The following is a 24,355-nucleotide window of genomic DNA, read 5'->3' as shown; positions in this document are numbered from 1 at the left end:
GAGGCGGAGGAGGTACTCCAGGCAGCGGAGCAGAGATTCCCCTGCAGCCCGTGGTGAAGACCATGGTGAGGCAGGCTGTCCCCCTGCAGCCCATGGAAGTCCACGGTGGAGCAGATATTCACCTGCAGCCTGTGGAGGACCCCACACCGGAGCAGGTAGATGCACGAAGGAGGCTGTGACCCCATGGGAAGCCTGTGCTAGACCAAGCTCCTGGCAGGACCTGTGGACCTGTGGAGGGAGGAGCCCATGCTGGAGCAGGCTGACTGGCAGGACTTGTGACCCCATGGGGGACCCATGGTGGAGCAGTTTGTGAAGAACTGCAGCTGGTGGGAAGGACTTTCGTTGGAAAAGTTCGTGGAGAACTGTTTCCGATGGGAGGGACCCCACGCTGGAGCAGGGGAAGAGTGCGAGGAGTCCTCCCCCTGAGGAGGAAGGAGTTGCAGAAACCATGTTCGATGAACTGACCACAACCCCCATTCCCTGTCCCACTGGGCTGCTTGTGGGGAGGAATTAGAGAAATCGGGAGTAAAGTTTAGCCCAGGAAGAGGGAAGGGTTGGGGGGAAGGTGTTTTTAAGATTTAGTTTTTATTTCTTATTATCCTACTCTGATTTGATTGGTAATAAATTAATTTCCCCAAGTTGAGTCTGTTTTGCGCGTGATGGTAGTTGGTGAGTGATCTCTCCCTGTCCTTATCTCGACCCATGAGCCTTTTGTTATATTTTCTATCCGCTGTCCAGCTGAGGAGGGGAATGATAGAGTGGCTTTGGTGGGCACCTGGCATCCAGCCAGGGTCAACCCACCACAAGAAGCTATAGAAATATATTATGATAAGGAACTTTTCTCTCTTTAACGTTTTTTTTTTAAGAAAACTTCCTTTTTCCTGAGCATTGCATTTTTTCCAGCTTGTGTGTATTCTTGGCTGTCTGAGCTGTCCTGTTATCAGTATGAAATTTATCAAGAGTGACATTGCATTGACATCTGAGAATATATGTGCTGGAAATGGCACCAAGTGATACATACCATTTTGATTTTTGTTGAAAACCTGTATCTGCTACTATCTGTGCAAATGAATTACAACAGTTTGCTAGCAAAAATCTGTGATTCCTGGGCCCCTCAACTTAAATACTGCAAAATGTAGAAAGATGCTTTTTTGGCAAAGTACATGTAGGTGAGCAATTTCAAAAGGGAAGACTAGACTTTGAGAATGACTTAACTGTCTATAGAGGCTGTCTGAGGTACCAACAAGGTAAACAGTTTTGCAGTAGCATTCTTACTTAAATTTATAGTTATTTACTGCAAGTCATTTTTAATAATGCATCATGTGTAATAACAAAAGCGTAACTATGAATAACTACAGATGATTGCATCCTTCTTAGATGTTCGATGCCTAAATATTACTTTTATCCATGTTAAGGTGAGGCCAGAGTTTGACAGGTACTTTAAGCAAACATCAGTCAGCATTGCTGTTTGAAAGAAGTAATCCTACTAGCCCTTAGTTTCTGGCAATTCATTCCTGCCCCTGTAAAGGCACCAATACTTGTGCTACTGGGTTGGTGAGATGATACTGGTTAATTCTACAGGTTTTTTTATTTCCTGCATTAGTTTTAGTCCAAATCAGTCTTCTGATCTCCTTCACTGCATGACTGCAGTGACTGTGCTGGCACAAGCTTGGGGGAAGGTCCGAAGGAATGGGAATTGATGCTCAATGTTGGGAAGAAATGTGAGACCTATTCTTTCAGCATCTTGGCTGGCTTGTGCCAGTTTTTGTGCCAGTGAAATGGTGACATGCAAGTCAGGTAGAAACAGGAAGCAAACATAATGCAGCCTGGGACAGATTTAAATAGTTTTATGGGAGAAAAATAATAGCAATTTGGAGGGGAAGGGGTAGCAACACAGCATCATGGCTTCATGACTGCATTCAGACTTCCAGGAGGCAACAGTATGAGAGCCTGCTTTTGTAGAGTAGCATCAGCATTACTGGCAAGAGAATAAAGCTGAAATTGCACCTACTGTCCCTCCTCCACAGTAGCGAAGTAAAGAAAATGTCAGCATTTCTAGGACTGGAGCCCAAATTGACTCAAAACTGAGATTACATAATCCCATTTAGTAATGAACCACTGCAGGGACCTTCAGTTAAGAAAAGATTGGGGGATGTGTTAAAATTAAATGCTCAGATGCAGCAGCCTCCTTGTAGTAAGTGTCCAGTTTTACCAGTGTTTATCCAGGTGTTCAATTTTACAATGGGTTAGGTCATACAAAACAGTGAACATGCTGAATACAGTCAACCAAAACAGTTGAATACACCATTTATTTTAGGCACTGCTTCCTTTCAGACACGCTCTTATCCACAAGGGGACAGTTACAGGATAGTGGCCTGTGTCTGGAAAAAACAATGTCATTTCTCCTTCTCCCAGTTCCTCCTTATATCCTCCAGATATAACCCAAAAAAATATGAAGCATATATTTTGTTAGCCAAATCAGCTAATTCTGCGCTATATTTTCCTGGCCTGGTTTTTAGAAAGACACAAGTATTGTTTAATAGCTTATTTTTTAAATTAAAGAGTTGGTTTTTTAAAAAAATACAGGAGCACTAATGAAGAGAAAACAATCTGTGCATAGAATAAGGGGCTTGTGCATAAAACTCAGTTCTCTTAAAAATGTTCTTTTGTTGGTGACATCTTTTTCTCCCATGCTACTGTTGTCTTTTTAAATTTTTTAGCGTTTCATTAATCAGCTTTCTTGATGCTCTGAATAGCTTATCTGATAATCATATAACAAATTGTCTTGTTTACAGAAATCCTTATCTGTGTACTTAATACCCTGAGGAATCAGCTTGTGATTGAACACTGTTTGACTGCTGTCAGTAAAACCAGATCAATTGTTTCCATTTACCACTATTTTTCTGGGGCAATCAAGCATTTAAATAGTATTCGGGTGGGGTTTTTTTTTGCCAGCAATTTTCACAGATAATGACTCCTATTTAAAGATTCTGTGTAGAGGCTATTTTTGTCCATTCATTTCCCATCTTCCAGATGGGAGAATTTTTTCTGCATGTTGTTGTATATGGTTAGACTATGGAAGCAGGAAAAATGTCAGAAATAATCATCAGAATTTTATATCTAGCAGTCTCTCCTGGAAGAGTTCTAAAAGTTCATTAGCTGTGGTAAGGGAATAATAGGACCTGATATAATAGTGTGACTAGAGATCTCTGCTGTTTGTGTCTGTGTGCATGTATGTGTATGCTTACAAAGCATTGTTTTGTTAACAGCTTCCATTTTGGGATGTCCAAATCAAAATAAATAAGGATCAATGTACATTTTGCTTGTGCCCGTTGCAAGTATGTATTTGTCCCTGGGTAACTGTGCCTACAGCTAAATCCTAAGGAGAAGTGTTAATGCTGAGGACCTTCTGAGGATCGTTTTAACATTTCTGTAAATACAAAGCCAAGAGGAAAAAAACTACTGGTGTTATTTCACTGACCAAATACCATAGTGATAGATATTACGTATGTTTAATTATATCAAAGAAGAAAGAGAACCATTTAAAAAAAACCCAAACAAACATTTTAAGTCTTTATAAAGCAAGAATACAAAAGATTTTTTTTTTCCCACTTTTTGTGATGAATAGAAAAGTGCAGCTCTTTGGCATGTTTTGAAGGAAAACTTTTTGGATCCTTCCACAAATTAATTTCACTTTTCAGTATTTTAGACTATAAATGAAATAATTCTTTATTGAATATAGTTGTATGCTTGCAGTCTCATTTATGTTTACATCTGGGCAATAATTTTTTTTTTTCCCAAGATACCCAGTAAGTAGGACTGTTCAGTTGTGTAAGGACTGTAGATGCCCGACTTTAACAGTTACCATCTGAAACCTGTGTTTCCATGTGAAGAATTGAACAATGATCCTTTGGGAAAAAAAAGAAACCCGCTTGCTGACATTTACCACAGTGAGCAAGAGGGTTATGTCTGTCTTGCTGCTGTTGCCGGCTGCACAGATTGAAGCTGTCCTATACCAAAGAGGTACAGTAAGGTGGGCTTTGTGAGATGAGAACAGCTGGCTAACGGTGAACGTGCTGTGCTAGAGCTCAGTCTGGCCACGGTTGTAAGAGATAACAAAAAATGTTTTTACAAATACATTAACAACAAAAAGAGAGCCAACGAGAATCTCCATCCTTTACTGGATGCGGGGGGGGGGAACATTGTCACCAAGGATGAGGAAAAGGCTGAGGTACTTAATGCCACCTTTGCCTCAGTCTTTAACAGCCACGCCAGGTATCCTCAGGGTATTCAACTGCCTGAGCTGGAAGACAAGGATGGAGAGCAAAATAAACTCCCCGTGATCCAGGAGGAAGCAGTTAACGACCTGCTATGCCACCTGGACACCCACAAGTCTATGGGGCCTGATGGCATCCACCTAAGGGTGCTGAGGGAGCTGGTGGAGGAGCTTGCCAAGCCGCTCTCCATCATTTATCAACAGTCCTGGTTAACAGGGTGTCGCGTTAAAGGGCAAGGCAATTTGGCAGAAAATAACCCCCCTTGCATTCCAGCTTGTCCTCAGATATCAGAGAGGCTGGGGGCGGCTAGGCTTAGATTCTGAGTGATGCCCAATTTTTCTGTGTTACAAGTCCGGTTGCGTTCCATGTATTGAACTGTCACGATTACGGATACACTCGTAACACCATACCCTTTCAGTCTAGTCGTGTTCCATGAACTAGCATGGCCACACTTAAGGGATTTGGTGGCGTTCAATGAGAACTCTCACGGCTAGATTAGTGAATAGTGCAGTTTATTGAAGCAACAGATATACAAGTTCTTTTGGATTGCTGGTGATAAAATTACTGCTTGCAAAGCATGTGTAAATACCAAGAATATGAGTAATATAGCCTGGCTACAAACGCATTAAGTTATAAAGCAACTCTGTAGAGATTTCTAAGTTTCCCGGGGAAGCACTCAGTATAACCAAGTGTTCGAATCTTACCCAAAGGCGTCCCTGTGGGGGGTAAGAGAGGCTCAGCCCGTCGACTGATCCCAGGTGTCAGAGGTGGTCTGCAATGGTATCTTCCCTGGCATCCTTCCTCTCTTAAGCCATTTTTATATTATTTGTCCTTACAGGTGGAGCTTGAGTGACTCTAGTCATACATACCTCTATTATAATTGGTGTACAAGTTTCTCATTTTACTTTTAAAGGTATAGACTAAGAAAAGCACAAGCTCAGTGAGGTGGTCGCACCTTGGAGGTGGGTAGCTTTGGGATGGGGGTGTGTTTTCTGGTATTATAATGAGATTATAATGAGGTTATAATGAGCAAAGTTCACCCAAAGGATAGTATTTTGTCAAAAAATGACAGACTGTTGGCTCAGGGTGGTAAATATGCAGCTCAGGGTAGTAAATATGCAGCTTGTCAGTTCCATAGTACCTTCCAGTTCCCGTCTTATCACAGAGCCTGGCCGTGGTGTCTTCACTCCGCTCCACCCTCCGTGTAGTTTCTCTTAGAGTCAGTGCACCAAGCTCCCCTGGTGTTGCCAACATCTAAGGTTGCCTAGGGAACTTCTGTGGGGTGGATTCCTTGCATGTTCGCCACACTCCACCCTGAAGATTTCTTCAGTGCTGTACCTTTAATATAAATTTAATTCCTAAGTTACCTCCAGCAATTATTCCACAAAGGGGAGGTCCCGGACGACTGGAGGCTTGCCAACGTGACGCCCATCTACAAGAAGGGCCGGAAGGAGGATCCAGGGAACTACAGGCCTGTCAGCCTGACCTCGGTGCCGGGGAAGGTTATGGAGAGGTTCATCTTGAGGGCGCATCTTGAGGGCACGTGCAGGACACCCAAGGGATCAGGCCCAGCCAGCACGGGTTCATGAAAGGCAGGTCCTGCTTGACCAACCTGATCTCCTTCTATGACCAGGTGACCTGCCTAGTGGATGAGGGAAAGGCTGTGGGTGTTGTCTACCTGGACTTTAGTAAAGCCTTCGACACTGTCTCCCACGGTATTCTCCAAGAGAAGCTGGCGACTCGTGGCTTAGACAGGTGCACTCTTCGCTGGGTAAAAAACTGGCTGGACGGCCGAGCCCAGAGAGTTGTGGTGAATGGAGTGAAATCCAGTTGGCGGCCGGTCAAAGCAGAGTCCCCCAGGGCTCAGTTTTGGGGCTGGTCTTGTTTAATATCTTTATCGATGATCTGGATGAGGGGATTGAGTGCTCCCTCAGCAAATTTGCAGATGACATCAAGTTGGGTGGGAGTGTTGATCTGCTCGAGGGTAGGAAGGCTCTGCAGAGGGATCTGGACAGGCTGGATGGATGGGCTGAGGCCAACCGGATGAGGTTCAACAAGGCCAAGTGCCGGGTCCTGCACTTTGGCCACCACAACCCCAGGCAACGCTACAGGCTTGGGGATGAGTGCCTGGAAAGCTGCCCTGCAGAAAAGGACCTGGGGGTGTTGATTGACAGCCGGCTGAAGATGAGCCAGCAGTGTGCCCAGGTGGCCAAGAAGGCCAATGGCATCCTGGCCTGTATCAGAAATGGTGTGGCCAGCAGGAGTAGGGAGGTGATCGTGCCTCTGTACTCTGCACTGGTGAGGCCACACCTCGAATCCTGTGTTCAGTTTTGGGCCCCTCACTGCAAGAAGGCCATTGAGGTGCTGGAGCGTGTCCAGAGAAGGGCGATGAAGCTGGTGAGGGGTCTGGAGCACAGGTCTTATGAGGAGCGGCTGAGGGAACTGGGGTTGTTCAGTCTGGAGAAGAGGAGGCTGAGGGGAGACCTTATCGCTCTCTACAACTACCTGAAAGGGGGTTGCAGAGAGGTGGGTGTTGGTCTCTTCTCCCAAGTGATGAGTGACAGGACAAGAGGAAATGGCCTCAAGTTGCGGCAGGGGAGGTTTAGGCTGGATATTAGGAAAAAATTCTTTACTGAGAGAGTGGTGAAACACTGGAATAAGCTGCCCAGGGAGGTGGTGGAGTCACCCTCACTGGAGGTGTTCACGGAACGTGTGGGCGTGGCATTGTGGGACATGGTTTAATGGGCATGGTGGTGCTGGGTTGATGGTTGGACTTGATGATCTTACAGGTCTTTTCCAACCTTAGTGATTCTGTGATTCTGTGAATTGGTTGATGTCAGCCAGCGTGTGGCTTATGCCCTTGATAACTGCAATATGCATTTATGTGCTGCGACAGAGAAGGTTTCATCGTGACTGGGACCCCATCATGGCTGAGGCTCCATTCTTCTTGGCCTGAGGTGGCTTTTCCAAGTGACTGTGCTTAGTGTTTTCAGGACACATCTCATTGCAGACTCTTATGCAGCAGTATCTTAACAAGTGGTTAAAACCACCTACTCTTGTTTCTGACAGAAATGAGAAGTATGGAGACTGCAGAGCATTTTTTATGTTGCCACTTGGTGAGCTCTGCAGGGGGGTGGTTTCAGCGTTGTTGTTTGCTCTTTACAAAATTTTCTTAAATAGTTTCCCGAGGTCCTTCAGAGTTGCAGCCCCTTGAAATTAGTCTCTCAGTCACTGTTATACCCTCTCTGTGTCAAGCTGAAAGCTACTCAGGTTCCTCCAGTTTCCTAATCTACTGTTTCAGGAGTGCAGGTAAAGACCTGTAGGCCAGTGGTTGCCCACCACCCTTACTGCCCCAAGAAAAAGTACCAAAATCAATTATGTACAATGATTATGTTCTGATGTCCCTGGCATAAGAGCTTGTGACTGGTGTTGATTCAGTTTTGTATTTTGACTGGTGGGATAACTAAGTGTTGGATTCTTGTGCCCATGAAACAGTTGACTTAAGCATTTCTGGGTAATAAAAATCATCCCCAGCTGGCAACCATGAAAGTCGCTCCTGATGGGAACGCCGCTTATCCACCACCCTTGCTTGGCTCTTTGGGTCTGCTGGCAGCTGTAAGACTTTCTGTGGCCATACTAGTACAGCTGGCAAGTCAGAAAAATTCTACATCACTGTGTTAACTTTTTTAGTTCATATTTTTTTCCAATTATTGTTCACTTTTTCTTGATCACTTGATTTTTGTTTCTAGGGGATTACTGCCACAGCTGCATTACCAGAAAGTGGTTCGTCACTGGCCTTACGAGCCCTAGGATGGGGCTCGCTCTATGCGTGGTGTGGAGTTGGATTACTCAGTTTTGCCATCTGGAAGGCTCTGGGTGTGCACAGTGTGAGTAGCAAGTATGGTCCCCTCAAGTACCTTATTTTTCTTTGGGTAATGCATCTTGGGGTGGCATCTCTATACTACTTCAGCTGAGGAGTTACATCTTCATTCACCATATGTAGAATGACTAACCAGAGTGTGTGCACGCAGGGAAGGCATTCTTACATCTGCAAAAAATGGGATGTTGTGGGAGGAGACAATTTTGCAGGAATAACAGTTTTGTCCTGCTTATGTTTATTTGCACAGATGTTTCAGATTCTTCACAAAAGAGCCAGTGTTCTAATTTAGAGACTAAAATAGTAGCTGCAAACTTTCTATATCCTTTGCTTATTGAATTGAATGCTACCCACTGAATCCTATCTTTAAAGCAATCCATTTATTTGTCCACGTTCCATTTTTTGCATCAGGACACTGTGGATATAAGAAAAAACTGAGAGGAAACCAGCTTGCTTTCTAGTGCATTTCTGGAAGGGGCAAGGGGGCAGAAGATTGAGTTTCATGTGCAATAGAGTGGTGGTCCATGACATGCCACATCAAGGCAAACAAACTCGGGAAGCATCTGTATGTCCCAAGGGGCTAAAGCTATCTTTAGTAAATTGCTTATGTTCCAGTGTTTCACAGTGTTGAGTGTGAACACTGATGTTCATGTGAGCATTTTTGTTTGCCCCTAGTAATGAGCCATGACTTAAGAGTCCCCTGCAGCTATAAGTTTGGCAGAACTGTCTGCATCCTCCTTAGGACAAGGAATGAATAGACTTCCTTTGCCTTCCATGGCAAATTATTTGTATATTCAACAGTGTCTCCTAGAACTAAAAGGAAGAAGATACTACTCTATCCCAGTACTGTACTCATTAATATCTTTATTCAAGTTCTCACTTCTAGTCTACTCTGCTGATGTATCCTGTAGGTCACAATTTGGGTCCCAACATACAGCACTACTCAATGCCTTATTCCTTAGTTTTCAATGTTGATTCTCAATAGGAGCCAGTAAAGGAGGGCAGAACACCAAGAAAGCGTAGCAGGGCATAGGAGACATCTACAACACATTTTGTTTAAACTCAAGTCCTCCTTGTGAGGCTGTAGTGGAATGGCAGAGAAGGTGGAGGAAGAGTGGGAGTACCCATTTATACTCTCTGAATGCTGAGCTACAACAGTCCACTCACTTTACTGTCAGTTATATCATCAGCCAAAAGGATTCATTTCACACTATGCTGCCAATTCTTATTTTTGTTCTGTTAGAGTACCTCTGGTCCTGCCGAAGGACAGCAGAATCTGACCCTAGTCTGCAATTTACATTAACTGTTTCTTGGTAAGCTTAATTTTTACTTTCTTGAGAAGTACTGGCCAAACCCACAGTTGCCTGGTTTCCCTGTGAGGCTACCTGACAGGGAACAACCACATAAGCTTGAGATGGCCAAGCCCAAGGACATGTCAGAGTCTGATGGGGGCTTCTGGCTGCCTGACAGCAGTGGCTCTTGTGTCAGAAGTGTACAGCACACTGCAGGGCATTTTAGAGACTTGTTGAGTGTTCGTAGTCAGAAAGCTGCACCTTATTATATTCTGTTGTGTTAGTGTTGAAAGGAGGTGGGGGAAATTGTGTCTTAAGAGGCTTTTGCAAATGCCTGTTGGTATTGGTTTCTGTTGTGGAGTGCTTGCGTTTCACCCTAGTGCACAGTGAGAACTGCAGAGACTGAAGGAAGCAGATTTCTGTCAAGAGACCGTGTCTGCACATGTTTTTGAACAGCTCTCTCCCAGCTCTCCACTGACATATTTATTGCATTCACTATAGACTTTTAAATTCCCATTGCAGAAAGGAAACATGTACAATAGTGCTACTTGTTATTGCAGAATCAAAAATTAGCATTTGTAAATTTCCTGTCGCACATTTCTTTTTCATGTTATACTATGTATCTGTTAAAATCAAATATATATATGCTTAAAATTGTGGAGGTAGAAAAGCAGAGGTGTGTCAAAAAGAAACATTCTGACCAAAGAAAAGAGGTTCATTAGCATTAAAAAATATTTCTAGAATAATTAAATCTTTGATTTTTGATTGTTGTTGACACTTTTTGCATACTGCTTTCACATAACACTCAGGAGCAAACACTGACTATTGAAAGATGGTATTTTGCAGCTTACATATAATTTTTCTGAACAGTTGAGATTGAATAAACGTTATAAGTTGGCTGGTACTTTATTAGTTCTGGACTCTTAAACATATGCTCATTTTAAGAAGGGCCTGTTTATTTTATTTATTTTCCTATTTCAGAGGAACATTGTGATACTTTTGAAAATTCTTAATTGCTATCATGTAAGCAAAGATAATAGATTAACAACCAGTTAAAATGTTGATTTTTAAAAACATGTATTAGATGCATATGTTGTGTCTAATAATTGTTAGATAGCCACAAAAATAAGTTTAGTTTTATTTGTGGGAAACTCTTTACTGGGGAGTTAACTATTTATGTGGGAAGTTATCACTGGGTGAAAGAAAGTTTCTTTCCACATAAACTGTTCAGACCATGGAAGACACTGTAGATTTGACACTAAACTCAACATTTTCAAATGAACATTTTAATTTCAGGTAAACGTTTTAAAAAGAGGCTCTCACAGATTTACGTGAAAAAAAAGGTCAGTGTGGTTGAGCGCTGCCAGTTCAGTTGCTCTGTAGTACATGCAGGTTCCCAATACCTGTAGAAGTTCAAGTTACAATTTCAAACCCAGCATCAGGTATCAAGATTTGAAAACTATGAACTTAAGGCAGACTTTCACCTCTGGAAGTGCTATACTATACATGACCTGAGGGGAGACTTGACTCATTTTGATGCCAGGAATCTGTGTGAAATTCCTAACTAAGGCTTTGGCAGCTGGACAAAGAGAAGAAGAGGTTCTGCCCAGCCTCTTCGCCTTGCTGCCTTTGACAGTAACCAGCTGCCTTTAGGACCTGCTAATTTGTGATCTGGCCCTGTTCGGCAGCAGCTTTGTTTGTTTAAGAGCTACTGGTAATATTAGTGACATTACTGACAGCTAGTATAGTCTCTCAATATTAAATTGTTTCCCTTGATATTAAATTATTAAGCATAATAAAATTCTGATTGTAAGCACTGTAGATGTTTCATTTGGCAAACAAGAAAGCTGCTTCTGTCACATGTAGGAGTACATTAACTCTAGTGCTTTCTCAAATTCATTGCCAACTCTGTCCCTGTGACTATCTTGGTGGGATCTTAGCAAATAAAGGGCTGACCTTCACTTGTGGAGTTTGAAGGGGAGTTCCGAGTGGAGTAAAACTGAGTTGCTAAGTGTTGTTTAATGCCTTATGTCACCTCCAGGAGTAAAATACAGGAAGCCCCAGTGGAAAATCAGATGTGATGGGCCAGTGGGAATCACAGCAAAAGGAGTAAGAGAGCTAGGAGATCTGGAAGCATATCTGGCTTGGCCAGGAAAGCTATTGAGCAGTTCCACTCGTGACTGGCCAGCCCGTGGAGACAGCGGAAGTTTGTGCACACCAGAGCTTGGGCTGGCTGTGCAGGAGGAGGAGAGCAAAGCTCGTCGGTGAATTTGGAGAAGCGCAGCAGCAGATGTGCTTGGTGCTCTTTGTGCTTTGAACTCTGCTCACGTTAGCCATGCACTGGTTTGAAACGATGGACTAATCAGTTGGTGCGACTGAATTGTTCTAATCCTGATGTCAGCGTACCTGCCGTAAATCGGTTGTAGTCATACTGGCGTCCACAGGAAGAGATGGTGAGCGTCTCCCGCACACCTGAAAGGGTAGAACTAAAACAGCAAGGTGCTGCTATGATTTCTGGCTTTTAGGAGGCAAAAAAAAAGTCTGCATTATCATCCTGAGCTGCCAAGCGCCCACCGGTGTTTCCCCCCGGGCAAAGCAGGTTGTGGCCCGGGGCGGGTTTGCAGGGGGGCGGGGCCGGGGGTGGCTCTGCTGCACCGCAGCGACACCTGCTGGCGCCGGCGGGAACAGCAGCACAGACGCAGCGTCCGCGGGAAAAAGCCCGTTTTATTTTTCACAGTGACGGAACGAGGGGGTTTAATCGTCTTATAACGGCCCGTGTGTTTAAACAAGCATTGCAGTAGTGGCAAATGTTGTTGCCGTTAGTTAGAGCCCAGAAGAGTGGTTTCACTTGGTATCATTGCCAAAATGCTATGATTTTTAATGTTCAGGGATGTGTTTCCTATGAGCAAAAATTATCAACGGGACAGTGAGTGATTGATAAAAATATGTATTACTCTAAGCTTTGTGACTGTTTAAATTATCTTTTCATCACTTACAAAGTCAGAGATGAAACGACAAGGGCAAATTGGCACAATATTTCCTTCGTGAGTTATAATTGCTGTAATTAATCTGTGTCCATCATTCTGAAGCAGTGTCACGATTGCTCAGCAGTTTGTGTTGTGGAAGGAAACTGAAGCCACAGTTCAGGATGCGTCATCTTTACACCTTCTGAGGCAGTCTGTGTTTGCCATAGAAGCAAGGCATTGCTAAGATCTGTTCTAGACACTGAGGTGATGAACCAGCTTTGGTGATACTAGATTTTTGGTTTATTTCAACTAGGTTTATTGGTTCTTAAAACAGTGCTGTGGCAACGCCTGCTTCCAGGTCTTAAATGGCTTTATTGTTAAAGGTGGTTCCCTGTAGCTTTACAGTCTGCTGCTTTTTATGCCAGTGTGAAAATCCAGGGGCGATAGTAAGTAACTGATCTTTATATCTCGGTAAAGGATATAAAGGATTTTACGCTGTCTCAGGTTGGATTGTTAATATCCCCTGACTGCAGTTACCACTGTTGTAATCGGAGGACAGGCTGGTAAGTAATAAACCCTGCTAAATTCCAGTCAACTCTTATTCCTAAATGGAGAAGTGATGGATCAGTGAGGACTTGGTTTGATAATGGTTTAAGTTCTATTTTTCAATAACGTAAAAGAGAAGTCTTCATTTTCAGAACCTAGGAGACGGTGGTTATCTAGTTTTATATTGTACCTCTTGCAGAAGATAACCAGCTGTCAGTAATAGTCAGACTTTTTTAACTTGCTTCCTGCAATCTCTTGGGAAAATATTTAAAGTTAGTCCACCTTTGATTATCTCCGGGCATAGAAGCTCTCTCTGTATTAGCAAGTATCATTGACCAGCAGCGTTGGGGCAGTGAAGCAATTGGGTGCTGAGGACCTGACATCTACAACCATTCCAGGGGATTTTTAAAATTTGGACTAACTCTGGCCCTGACCCATGGGTTGAATACCTGTTTGCAGTTGGAGTATGTTAAGTCTGCTTCTTCAGTTTTGTGTCACCCTAAAGAAACCCAGTTCATGGATTTTGAGTCTGTTCAGCAGTACACAAACTCATGCCCAGTAAGCATGGACAACTGGGAGACTGAGCACTCCTGACCTGAATCCCAGCGCTCATCCAGACAAACCCACAGCTTTCCCCTCTGAGGCACTTCACAAAATAGGACGTGTCCAATGTTAAACACAAGCTTAATAATTGACATATGGCTTGAACCAAAATGGCACCTTTTTTAACAAGTATATTTGTTATTTAACAACTTCCACATCATGGCATTATCTTCTATGACATTATCTTACAGGGTTTTGAGCTTGCAACCTCAGAACCGTGTAGCTGCCCACTCCTGGTGCAGTGGGCTGACTGTTTTGTGATGCAAAACACGGAGGTATTCAAATAAATTTTGTGGACAAGAACGGGTTTGACCAATTTATCATTTAATTCTTTTTTTAAGTTGAATAGTAGTTGAAACATCTTATTTCAACATTCTCCATAGGAAATGCTCAATGAAGTTTTAGATTTTTAGTTGAAAAATAAATGGTGTTTCACTCAGTAAAAATCTGTAAAAGTAAAACAATTCAAAATTATCTTAAACCCCCTGTTGTTACAGTTGACCTAAACAAGTATTTTCATGAAAATTTCCAAAAATTAAACCTTTCTTATTTTATTTACCTATTCTACAGGTGTTATGATCCACCACACCTTTTTGTTGCTTGGAAAAACGTTAATTTCACAATTTTATAGAAGTTACAGTTGAGTTGTAAACCCTTGTTTTAAATAAGCAGGTTTTTGTTTTTAATTAAACTTGCAGCTATAGAATACTTGACAGGTATTAAAACATATGTATGAATGCCTGATGTTGTTGTTGGTTTGTTGTTTTTTTTTTTTTAAATATCAGCGATTATGAGCCTTCTTTTAAAAGCAGAACAATACCCTCAGCCCTTGTAGACTGAAGCATGCAACAATTAACAAACAAGATAAATTATGCTTTAAGAGCCCTTTTGCTCTTCATGCCCTCAATCAATTAGGTTGTATTTCCTCAGAAATAAAAGCATTCTTCCTCCCATGGGAAAAGGGCCAGGGTGATTCATATGTAGGTTTGTGAGATTCTGATTGTTGCTTCCACATCTGTTCCATGGAAAGCTGGGAGAACAGTAAGAAGAATTGCCTAGTAATTTGGGACTAATATAGTTATAAAATATTAGTTTATCATTTTTATGGTGACTCCTGGTGAAATACCCTGTTTTTCATTGATCTTAACCTTTAAAATACTAACAGTCTGAAACAATTGCACAGCTGTGAAGAGACATGTAAAACAATTAAAAGCAGTACAGAGAATATATGCTTGCCATAGTTTCCTAGACGGGCTGCTTTTCTCTGGAGGAAATCTAACCTCTAAATCACCATTTTAAGCATAAAAATAATAACATCCCCCTGCTTATTTTGACAGATATTTGATATAATTTTGTGAGACTATAGTCATAGGTACAGTATAAATACAAAGGAGTATTGGCTTTAAGGCTTAATTAATTTAAAAAATAAAATGAGAACATGGAGACATAGTCTTCAAAAATTATTGGTTTTGGCATCTGTAAATAGTACTAAGATCTATAGATCTCACCCAAGTATAGGGATATTGCAGTGGCTGAAATTTTTATGCTATTTCATAAATGAACAAATGTTGCTACAAAAGCAGTATATTTCCTAGAATCTTTCTAGAGTCATTCCTAGATTCTTTTGTTGTTATTAGTTTTTAATTTTAGTTGTATTTAATCCTCACCTAAGTATTATTCTTTAAGTTTCTATTCCATATCATGCTTATGTTGGATTGCATAATAAAAACATATCTTTTCCTTGCTATTTCATGATCATATATTTCAATATAAATCAAATCTGCCCAGTGTTTTTTAACATTCTTTTATTTCCTCAATACTCATTTAAATTCAAGCTCTTAAAAAGAAGATGGAGTACTAGTACAAGTTAGCACTTCCTCCTCCTGTTTATACAGGGTTTTTTCTGTGCTGCTTATATTGCCTAATCAGTTTGGTGTGGAGAAGACTTGCCTTCACACATATGTACTGCTAGTATTTTATCCAAGAAGAAAGAAAAAAAAGTAACCTCTGAACGTCACTGTATACTTGATAAGGCAGAAAGCTTATTCAAGGAGTAAGACCATCATTTTCCTACTGGAAAGCTGCTACTTCTGCTTTAAGAATAGGGACAGCTGTATTTCAAGAATATGGGAAGGCTGTAGCTGTAGCTGTCTTGAGGAATTACTCTGCTGTGTTTTGGAAGAAACTCATAGCTGTTGGCTGCCTCCAACCTGTTAAGAAGCTAGAAAGAATAAAACAACGTTCTGCCTCTGGTCTGCAGTGGCCGCTGTGAAGCTGTTCCACGTTGCCGTAAGTGAACCAGTGGATTGATCCACTTCTCGGCTGCACGTGACTGTGAACTATACGCGTACAACTAAAATCTGAATAAAAGCTTGCCTGATAGGTGCGAATTATTGGTGCTACATCTTGGTCCAATGGGATCTTCCTGTGCTTTATTAAGTGTGGTGGTATGGCCATGCTTGTCTTACCCTTCTGTGGTCCAGGACCCCAGCTGCTCTGCTTGCCAGCTGTCCTTGCCTGGCTCTGGGTGTCACACTGGCCTTGACAGGTTTCCTGCCCATCATAGGATGGCAGGGTTTCAGCCCATCATAGGATCGAGGCATAAGCGTCACTGAAGAGTTTTGGATTTGTGCTTGCCCTTCCCAGCCATGAATCTCACTTGTGGATGATACGTATCATGAATTCCTGGACATATAGAGGGAAAAAAATTACTCAGGTTGCCCTTTTCAGGAACTGCCTGCTTGCAGACAATTCATGTTTTTACTGTAATTCAGAAATCCAAATTACAGAACAGAAGAGCTTATGGAGCTGGGACACTCATCCTGAGATTTTGGGTCCATTAACCAACTTGCTTTATACATTTAGATATTTAACTATCATAAATTTTAAATTACTTTAATATTCATTTTTCAAATTGCCCAGGGTGACTAAGGAGCAATGACTAATACACGGTAATAGACTAGTCATGTCGATGTCCTTTCCAGGCACCCAAATTTGAAAGTAAGATTCTGCAGAAATAAATGGCGTGTTCTTCAGTGATTTAAAAAGTATCTCACTCCATTTTTCGCATGGCATGAAAGCATTTTGCAACAAGATGGTATAGTCCAAACTTTGTACTATTACTTTTATTTTGAAGCCTGATGCAGCATCACTGAAATCAGTGAGAATAGGCTTGAGAATGAGACACTGACTTCATCTACTTTGAGATATCATATACTACAAAAACGTAAGTCTTTGGCATTTTATTTCAGAAAGATCAGCATGGAAATGTATAAAATTTTAAAGGATACTCCTGTATCTCTGAACCTAAGGAAATTTCATTTTTTTCAGATTGTGGTTTACAAAATTACTGTCTCGGTGTATATAAATTAATAACTGTCTTTCCCATTGATCATAATTACCTAATCACTTCCTTTTTTTGTATTCAAAATAATCTAGCCTTAAACCAGAACAGTTTTGTTTTCTTGAGGCTTTTTTACTGGAATGGCATCTTCTTCCTTTTATGATAAATGTATAGAAAGATACTTTCAGGCTACCAGTTAACAATCCCACTTTTGGGAGCTAAGTGACATTCGCACAGAAATTAAAAAAATAATAAAAAAAAAATTAAAAAAAAATTTAAAAGTGGGGCTAGTAAAACACGTTTGTGATGTAGCCCAGCTATCTTCCCATTTGTGAGATGCATTCATTTGTGAATTAGTCACATGGCTGCTGCACACTTGGAAAAGTAACATGGGGAAAGCATTTAACGTGTTTTATCCCTTCATGTGACCCAGTCATTGGAAAAGAGACAGCCTGACCCTTGTGACTTGACAGCTCTCAGTAGTTTACCAGTAATTTGAAACAGAATATGTAGTAGCCGCGGGAGGCTACTGTATATGTATAATGGTTTGGCAACTGTGATGGCTTTGTTCCAAACAGTGATGATCCTCTCCCCCTCTCCCTGTAAAGTTCACTTGGGTTATTTTCATGTTATTTTTCTTTTAAAAAGTACAGGACATGTTTTACCCAATTACACAGGATTTATAGGGATAGGTTTCTGGAAAAATAGGTCTATGTGTTTGTTTAATTTTAGGCATTGTAAATAGCCTTCTGATTTAGAAGGGAGTATTCAGCCCTGCATAAGGTTTAGCATGTGTGTAAGTCTCCATGGGATAGGGGGTTAAGATGAGCTCTTGACTTCTCTACGTGGTTTAACAAAATTCTGCTGCTGCTTTTCTCTATGCAAGCCTGAAACACTGGAATCAGCAAACTGGTTGTGAACAGTGTATTATGACAATATAGTGTAAGATAGTTAAATATTAGGATGTATACTGCCAGGATTGATGCTCTGAGGGCCATTTTCATAGACCTGTAGTTCTGAATGATCTGAACATTCATAATGCCTTTGCCAATGAAATGTAAGCTCTAAGAATATGAACCAGGGCTCTATTTTCCATCTTCATGTTAGAGGTCAGTGTGCAAACTGGCACAGGGTGATCCGCAGCGGGTGCCCCATTTTACACCGGGAGTCGCAGAATCACCTTCAACCGGCAGGCTGTCTGCTCTGCTCTTCGAGTACTGTAGGGACTCAGCGCTTGCCTTTTTCTACAAATCACTTGCCATTTCTGTATGTAGACCTTGGTAATCGTTTGCTAACAAGGGCGACAGCAGTCATTTTAAGATTTGGGAAAAGGTGGCAAGAACAATACTCTCTGACGCTCTGAAATCCAGGGCAGCCCATCTCATCTTCATGCCCTGTGAAATGGAAGGTGACTGAGGAGAACACAGGGTGTGTACATACTGTATTCTGCTGCCAGTTGATATTCCAGTTCAGGGCATCTAACAACATTTGGAGGCTAATGTAAGCAGTTCTTACTGGTATGAGTACTAAAATAGGAAACTAATAATTCCTAGAATCTGGGTTGGCCTATTATGAATGTCAGACATTAAAGAGAACATTTCTTCGTAAAACTTTCATTCTAGCATTCAAATAGACTCTTTTAGCCCCTCTTTCATTCATTTGAATATGAACGGCCATGTAAGTGCTCTCAGTAATAGTGCTATCCCAATTTTTGCGTGACATTCTGTCAGCGATGTACATTAAAAAGAGATTATTAAATGGAAGATGCTTTTAGGTCCCCATATTTTTGCCACCTGAGGCAGGATCATTAGGTTAAGATAAGAAAATAACAGCGATCTGTAGCTATTACAGATTATTTAAAGCAGTAAGGTAGATGATACCCTTTTAGAAAGAAGCCTGACAGTCAGAGGTGGAACAGTTACTGTAATTTATTTGGCAGGAAAAAACAGCGTCAAGCTTTGCAGTATCTGCGATAAAAAAAATAAAATTCACTTGGGTGAAATTCACTTCAGAGAGTTGCCTCCAGGAATGGAGCATGCTGGAATGTTAAATCAAGAAATGTGTTACAAATCATTCATGTACCACTAGGTTCAGAAGCAGCAGCTGAGAGAGTGGCCTGTGATATTGAAGGCAGCAGAAAGAAGTAAAATATATTCAGCTTTTAGTGCTCGGTTTACTGCACTATTAATTGAAGACATTATCACAGTTGAACCGAGTACTCCAGTGTCAGTGTGGCTGACGATAATAAAGAGGCAGCCATTTCAGTGAATTATTTCAAAACATTCCAGTACTTAGTACATAGCACATTAGCTTTCATAATTAAATAAATGCCTTTTGATTTGAGACCACTGGCATGTGTATTGTGGAATCTGGAGGAAATAGAGAAGATTTCCAGGGAGGGAGAGGGGAGAAGAGACGTCCTGAGTGGCGTATCTACTAAAAAGAAAAGGCAAGGCAAGACACAGATTCCTAATTGCAGCATTTCCATCATCAAGAAGCATGCTTGTCCCCGAGAGGTAAAGCAGGTAAAGACAAGGTCCCAATTCTTGCACCTCAAGTGTGCAGTATTAATAGAACATAAAGCTAGATTCGTTGCCTTCACAAGAAGCTTGCCACACTGCAGGAGGTGACTGAACACTGGTAAGCCCAGTTCGTCGAAGGAGAGCTAATTTACATGTTTAGTGAAGAAATTTTACCTTCACTGCAAGGAGCCTCTGGAGTTGCAATGGGCCTGGTATGATACTGTCAACCAAATGCAAGCAAGAACAACCCCAAGGCCCATGTGAGTTACTTTGGAGGCCAAATTTAGTCATATATATATATATATATATATGAGTTTGGCCAGTCAAGGTCTGGGATATTCAGCTGATAGTCTCTGATTGAAAGAAGTCACAGCCTTAAATTTTGATACTAGAATGGTTCATAAGCAGAGAGACATTGTTACTGGGAGAGAAGGGATATGAACTTTGGGATGCGGTTTCCATGGTTATTTGTGTCTGTATACACTGGTTCCATTACATCAGAGAACAGCTATTTTTCAAAGTCTTCTCCATGCTTTTAGGCAGTGTGGCAAGTGAGCTTTAGAGGAGCTCTGAGTGCAGGGAGGACAGTGGCTAGGATTTGGAAGTACATTCAGGATAGCAACAAGCACAAATGTGGAAACGGAGGAAGAAATTCAGAAGCTGGTGTTATTAGCGGAACAGAAGAGAAAAGGGAGATACCTTAGAAGTCCAGATCAAAGCCCTAATGAAATACTGTACTGCACTTTCTTACTGGGAGTGGGAGGAGAGGGAGATGGGGAAAATAGAAGTCTGTGACTACTGCTAATTACGTTGCTTAATGTATTATTAGTGAGAACTCAGAAACTGTTGTGGAGAGAAATAATAGGGTGCGGTATCTTTTAAGTTGTATAGAAATGAAAACTTCTAGTAAGAGTTAGTAGCTGTGACATTTGTATCGTGAAGAAATTGGCCCCACGTAGACATACTGTGAAGACATTATGTATTAGTGAGGCCCACGCCAGTCACTGTAGATAATGTCCTTCTTAAATAGCTGACAACCTAAAGCATGACATTGAGAAGACAATGCACAGTGGTTATCAGCTTGGCATTATGATTTATTAAAATAGCTCACTGTCCAGGAATCACAAAGGAAGAAGGTTTGTGGAAAAAATATAAAAAATGGTCAAATTTGTGAATTGCAATGAAAAACTATTTTTGTGCGGAGGGGGCTTGTGGAAAAGGGCATAGATGCTGGCAAGAGAGGAAACGATAAATGAGGCATTGAGTCTGGCATCGCTTGCAAAGTGGTTTTACAAATAAGCATCAAAATCTGAGAAGACAAGGCTGAGGAAATTTCTCCAGGGGTCTTAAAAGCAAAAGAAAGACATCGAATATTTCAGATTTTGTCCATGTGTTAAGGAAAAACTGTTTTTCCAGAAAATGAGTTGTTTTTACCTGCAGAACATAAATTAGCATTCTGAGGGGAGAAAAATCTGAATATTCTTAAATCTGCAGCTGCTAGCAGCGTTTTAGTACTTTCTAAATAAATACCTTTTTTCTTTCAGAACAGAGCTGTAGTGTTTTATTTCCCAGACAAGATTGCTTTGTGCATTTGAGGGTTAGGGTTTGGCGTGTTAGCAATTATGAGGTAGCTGTTTGAGTGAGCAAGCATTGTAGTTTTCCGAATGGCTCCCCCATCCATCATCCTTTTTTTGGAGGCCTTACATTATTGCTTTTAGTTTTCCTTTGGTTTTATGTGTCTTCAGTAGAGTAATAGAGGTGTCGTGTAGGGCTTATGAGTGTGTCATTTAAATTTGACACTAAAAGAAATTTAAAAGTCTGAGTTTAGAAACAGCCAAAAAATCCACATTGCACCAGATCAATAGCTGATATAAAATGTTTTATTTCCAGTTATACCAACTGAGCTACAGCAGTTTACATCAGGTTAGGATCTGACCAATCCTGTGGTACCAAACACCCAGGTAATACTTAGTGTGAGATGAAAGAGTAGACGATTTGGTTCACTCTTTAGGAAATAAAAAATGTTAAGTAAATGGAATACTTTCCACATATCAGAGAACCAGGGTAACTTAATTACAGAGGACTGGAAAAAACAGCTGAGTTGAAGCTCCTAAAGCATTTCCTACTGTAAATACTTGTATTTAATTGTCAGCAATTGTTTAATGTAATTTGGACTATCCCCCTATGTCAGCTCTGATATTGGTGTTTATTATTCTTGGAAATATTAGCTGTCTATGAGAGCTTTTCAGTTTTAAATAAGAAGCAAAAATACTAGTTTAGGAATGATTGTGGGTGATTGCCAAGATTTTTAAAAACCAAGAACAAATAATTAATCAAAGCAGCTGTCTGACGAGAATAAAATATAAAGCAGACAGTGAATTAGTTTTTACATAAGAACACAATCAGGGTAAAACAAAAAGGATAATTTGGCTCTGAATTTTCCTCCTACTTTATATAACATGTATTTTTATTTGATTAGCAGTACCCAGTCATTTTTACACAAAAACTTGAGTTCTAAAATGTTTTCATCCGTCATAGTTAGTTATTGTCTTAGTAAAGGATTGGTAATTTCTTTGTAAACTGTTTCATTCTTTGTATCAGCTGTAACTTGAATAATTGCATTCCAGCAACATTCTCTAAAGAATTACCAGTTCTTTGTCAGAATTATTTGTATGCAGGACTTGAACAGAAAATGGCCCAAAGGTATTTGTAAAAAAACTGATGGCCCATAACATGCAATATACAGGCATATTAGAGAAGATGCCTGTGTGGCTGTTTAGAATATCTAGATTTCCTGGAACCTCTCTGTGGGACATACTGCCTGAGACAGCATTTGCTCTTCAAGAGGTCATTGCATCCAGTGCTTGAATACCACATCCTGTCTTCTGTGTCTGAATGTCATAGATTCTGTAGAGCTTCCTAAAAATAGTAGTCCAAAACTTCCCCTGTACATCCTGCTGTTTGTGTAACAGTATTTTCACTGATTTGATTTTTCCGTGCCTATCCTTTAAAAATATATTATATGTAAAAATACTGGAAGAAAGAAACTCACTAAATCTAAATATTATCATCAAACAGAAAAGATTTTTAAAGAAATTAAGTTTCAGTTCTGACCTGCCAGGACTATTGAATTAGACATTGGTGATAAAATGGTTGTCATAAATACAGATTTGGCAATTGGTATTAATGTATTGATATACAAAATATAAAACTAGCAAACTTCCTCTTCCACAGCATTTTAATTTAACAACAGTGAAAGAAAAGCTTGGTCCTATATATCGTAATGAATCTTGTTTTCCTTCCTACTAACGTATAAATTTGAATGAGGCTTTGTTTTGTCACCTGTATCCTTACGGTGGGATAAACCTAAACTGTCAGAGCTGACCAGTATTTTTTCTTTAATCCTTGTTTTAAAATCCTTCAACAGACCTATTGGGTTTTTAATCCATTACAAGTGTAGAAAAAAGCATTGCAGTCAAAATATGGGCACATTCTACTGAGGTAATTTTTCTCCAAACAAAAACATTTCAAATATGTGTGTGTGTGTGTGTGTGTGTATAGTAGTTCATATAACAGTAGCAAATCATTCATGCAAGCGGTCCAAATTAGGAATCCCAGTGTGGTGCTTTAGAAGGGGTGATTGTTGTGGGTCCCTTCATACTTTTTTCCACTTTGTTAATTGAACCAACATAATCAGAGGGAAAGTCTTAATTTTCTGTAATTTTTAAAGTCTTTTTACCTCACACAGCTTAGTTTGTGGAATAAGCCCGGGGTTCATGGTGCTACTTTATTTGCAGTTAACTGATTTTATTCTTTAATCTCTTTTATAGATGAAAGAATTCCAAACTAAAATGCAGTCAATGTTTCCAGCAATTCCTAAAAATAGTGAGTCCGCTGTTGAATGGGAAGACTTACTTAAATCCAAGTGAAAGACTCAGAGCCTTTTGGAGATGTCTCAGCAAGAACAGGAGTGGAAGTAGCAGAAGCGTCCCATCTGAAAAAGAGAAGAAAACTCAAGACTGAGCACTGACTGAGTTCACTGAATCTGGGGATGCCAGTTAACATCTAGCAGCAAGGGAATTAAAAACAAAACAAAGCAAAACAATTTATACTGTACTTTTCAGCATGCTTGGTATAGTTGATTTTGCAAGAAAATGAACCCTCCAAGATAAGTTGGATCCAGCTTGAAAAAAGACTCTCTCTCTTATGAAGACTTAAAGAAGAAACTGATCTTCAGTAGTAAGTATAAGGACAAAACCCCAATAAACTCTTATCCCATCCTGCTTCTTAAGAGAAATTTTAGGAAATTTCTCTAGGAAACAAAGAACAGTACTTTCAGTGACATTTACATGTCCCATTAGGAATATAACAGATCTGTTACTGAGCCTGAAGGTAAAGCATACAGAGCAGTCTTCTAAAAATAAAGGAGATACTTAAATTTGCAACAGAGAAAGTATCTAAACCAAACTATTTTTGTATGTCTGAAGGGAAAGTTTAAAGCATCCTATATGTAAGTAGTGACCTACTGAGCTCCTCTGTAGAGCATCAGAAGAGATCTTTACAAAGTGCACTGTTAGCTCAGTGTTAGCTTTTTTTATTGGATCCCAAAATAGTGAATCTGATAGTTTGCGTAAAAGTCTCTACTGTATTTGTATAGCAATTTAAATTGTAAGTGAAAAAGGTATAAAATAGTGAGACACCCAGTGTGTCCTACACAAATATTTTCAGCTAAGAAAGTGTATGGGCAGAGCTCAGTTTTTTTGTATTTCAGTGGTTCCTGTGGCTCTTCTAACAGAAGCAGCAATGTGACATTTTCCACACTGCGGTAATCTCATAAAGTGTGGGCGTAAACTAGGAAGAATAATGTCTTACTGAAACATTGTATTTGCAGAATTGTAGATCTGTAAAAATGCAGACATAAAAAAAATG

At 40.6% G+C, this 24,355-nt stretch overlaps 1 protein-coding gene across 3 annotated transcripts in view; it reads left to right on the top strand.

Moving 5' to 3' along the window:
- TMEM242 (transmembrane protein 242) overlaps positions 1-24,355 on the top strand; it is a 41,414-nt gene that overhangs the window by 4,049 nt on the left and 13,010 nt on the right. For 2 of the 3 annotated variants that reach the window (XM_059835512.1, XM_059835510.1), the window contains exons 3-4: positions 8,027-8,164; positions 23,257-23,851. In XM_059835512.1, the coding sequence (XP_059691495.1) occupies positions 8,027-8,164; positions 23,257-23,355 (237 nt within the window). In that variant the 3' untranslated portion in view covers positions 23,356-23,851. Of the gene's footprint in view, positions 1-8,026; positions 8,165-23,256; positions 23,852-24,355 lie in introns of those variants that run through there. The other variant, XR_009484975.1, reaches the window with a different exon arrangement.

The sequence above is a fragment of the Gavia stellata genome, chromosome 2 (assembly GCF_030936135.1).
Source record: "Gavia stellata isolate bGavSte3 chromosome 2, bGavSte3.hap2, whole genome shotgun sequence".
Taxonomy (NCBI): domain Eukaryota; kingdom Metazoa; phylum Chordata; class Aves; order Gaviiformes; family Gaviidae; genus Gavia; species Gavia stellata.
Note: the sequence above shows the minus strand (reverse complement) of the source record. Positions and strands in the feature narration are given on the sequence as shown.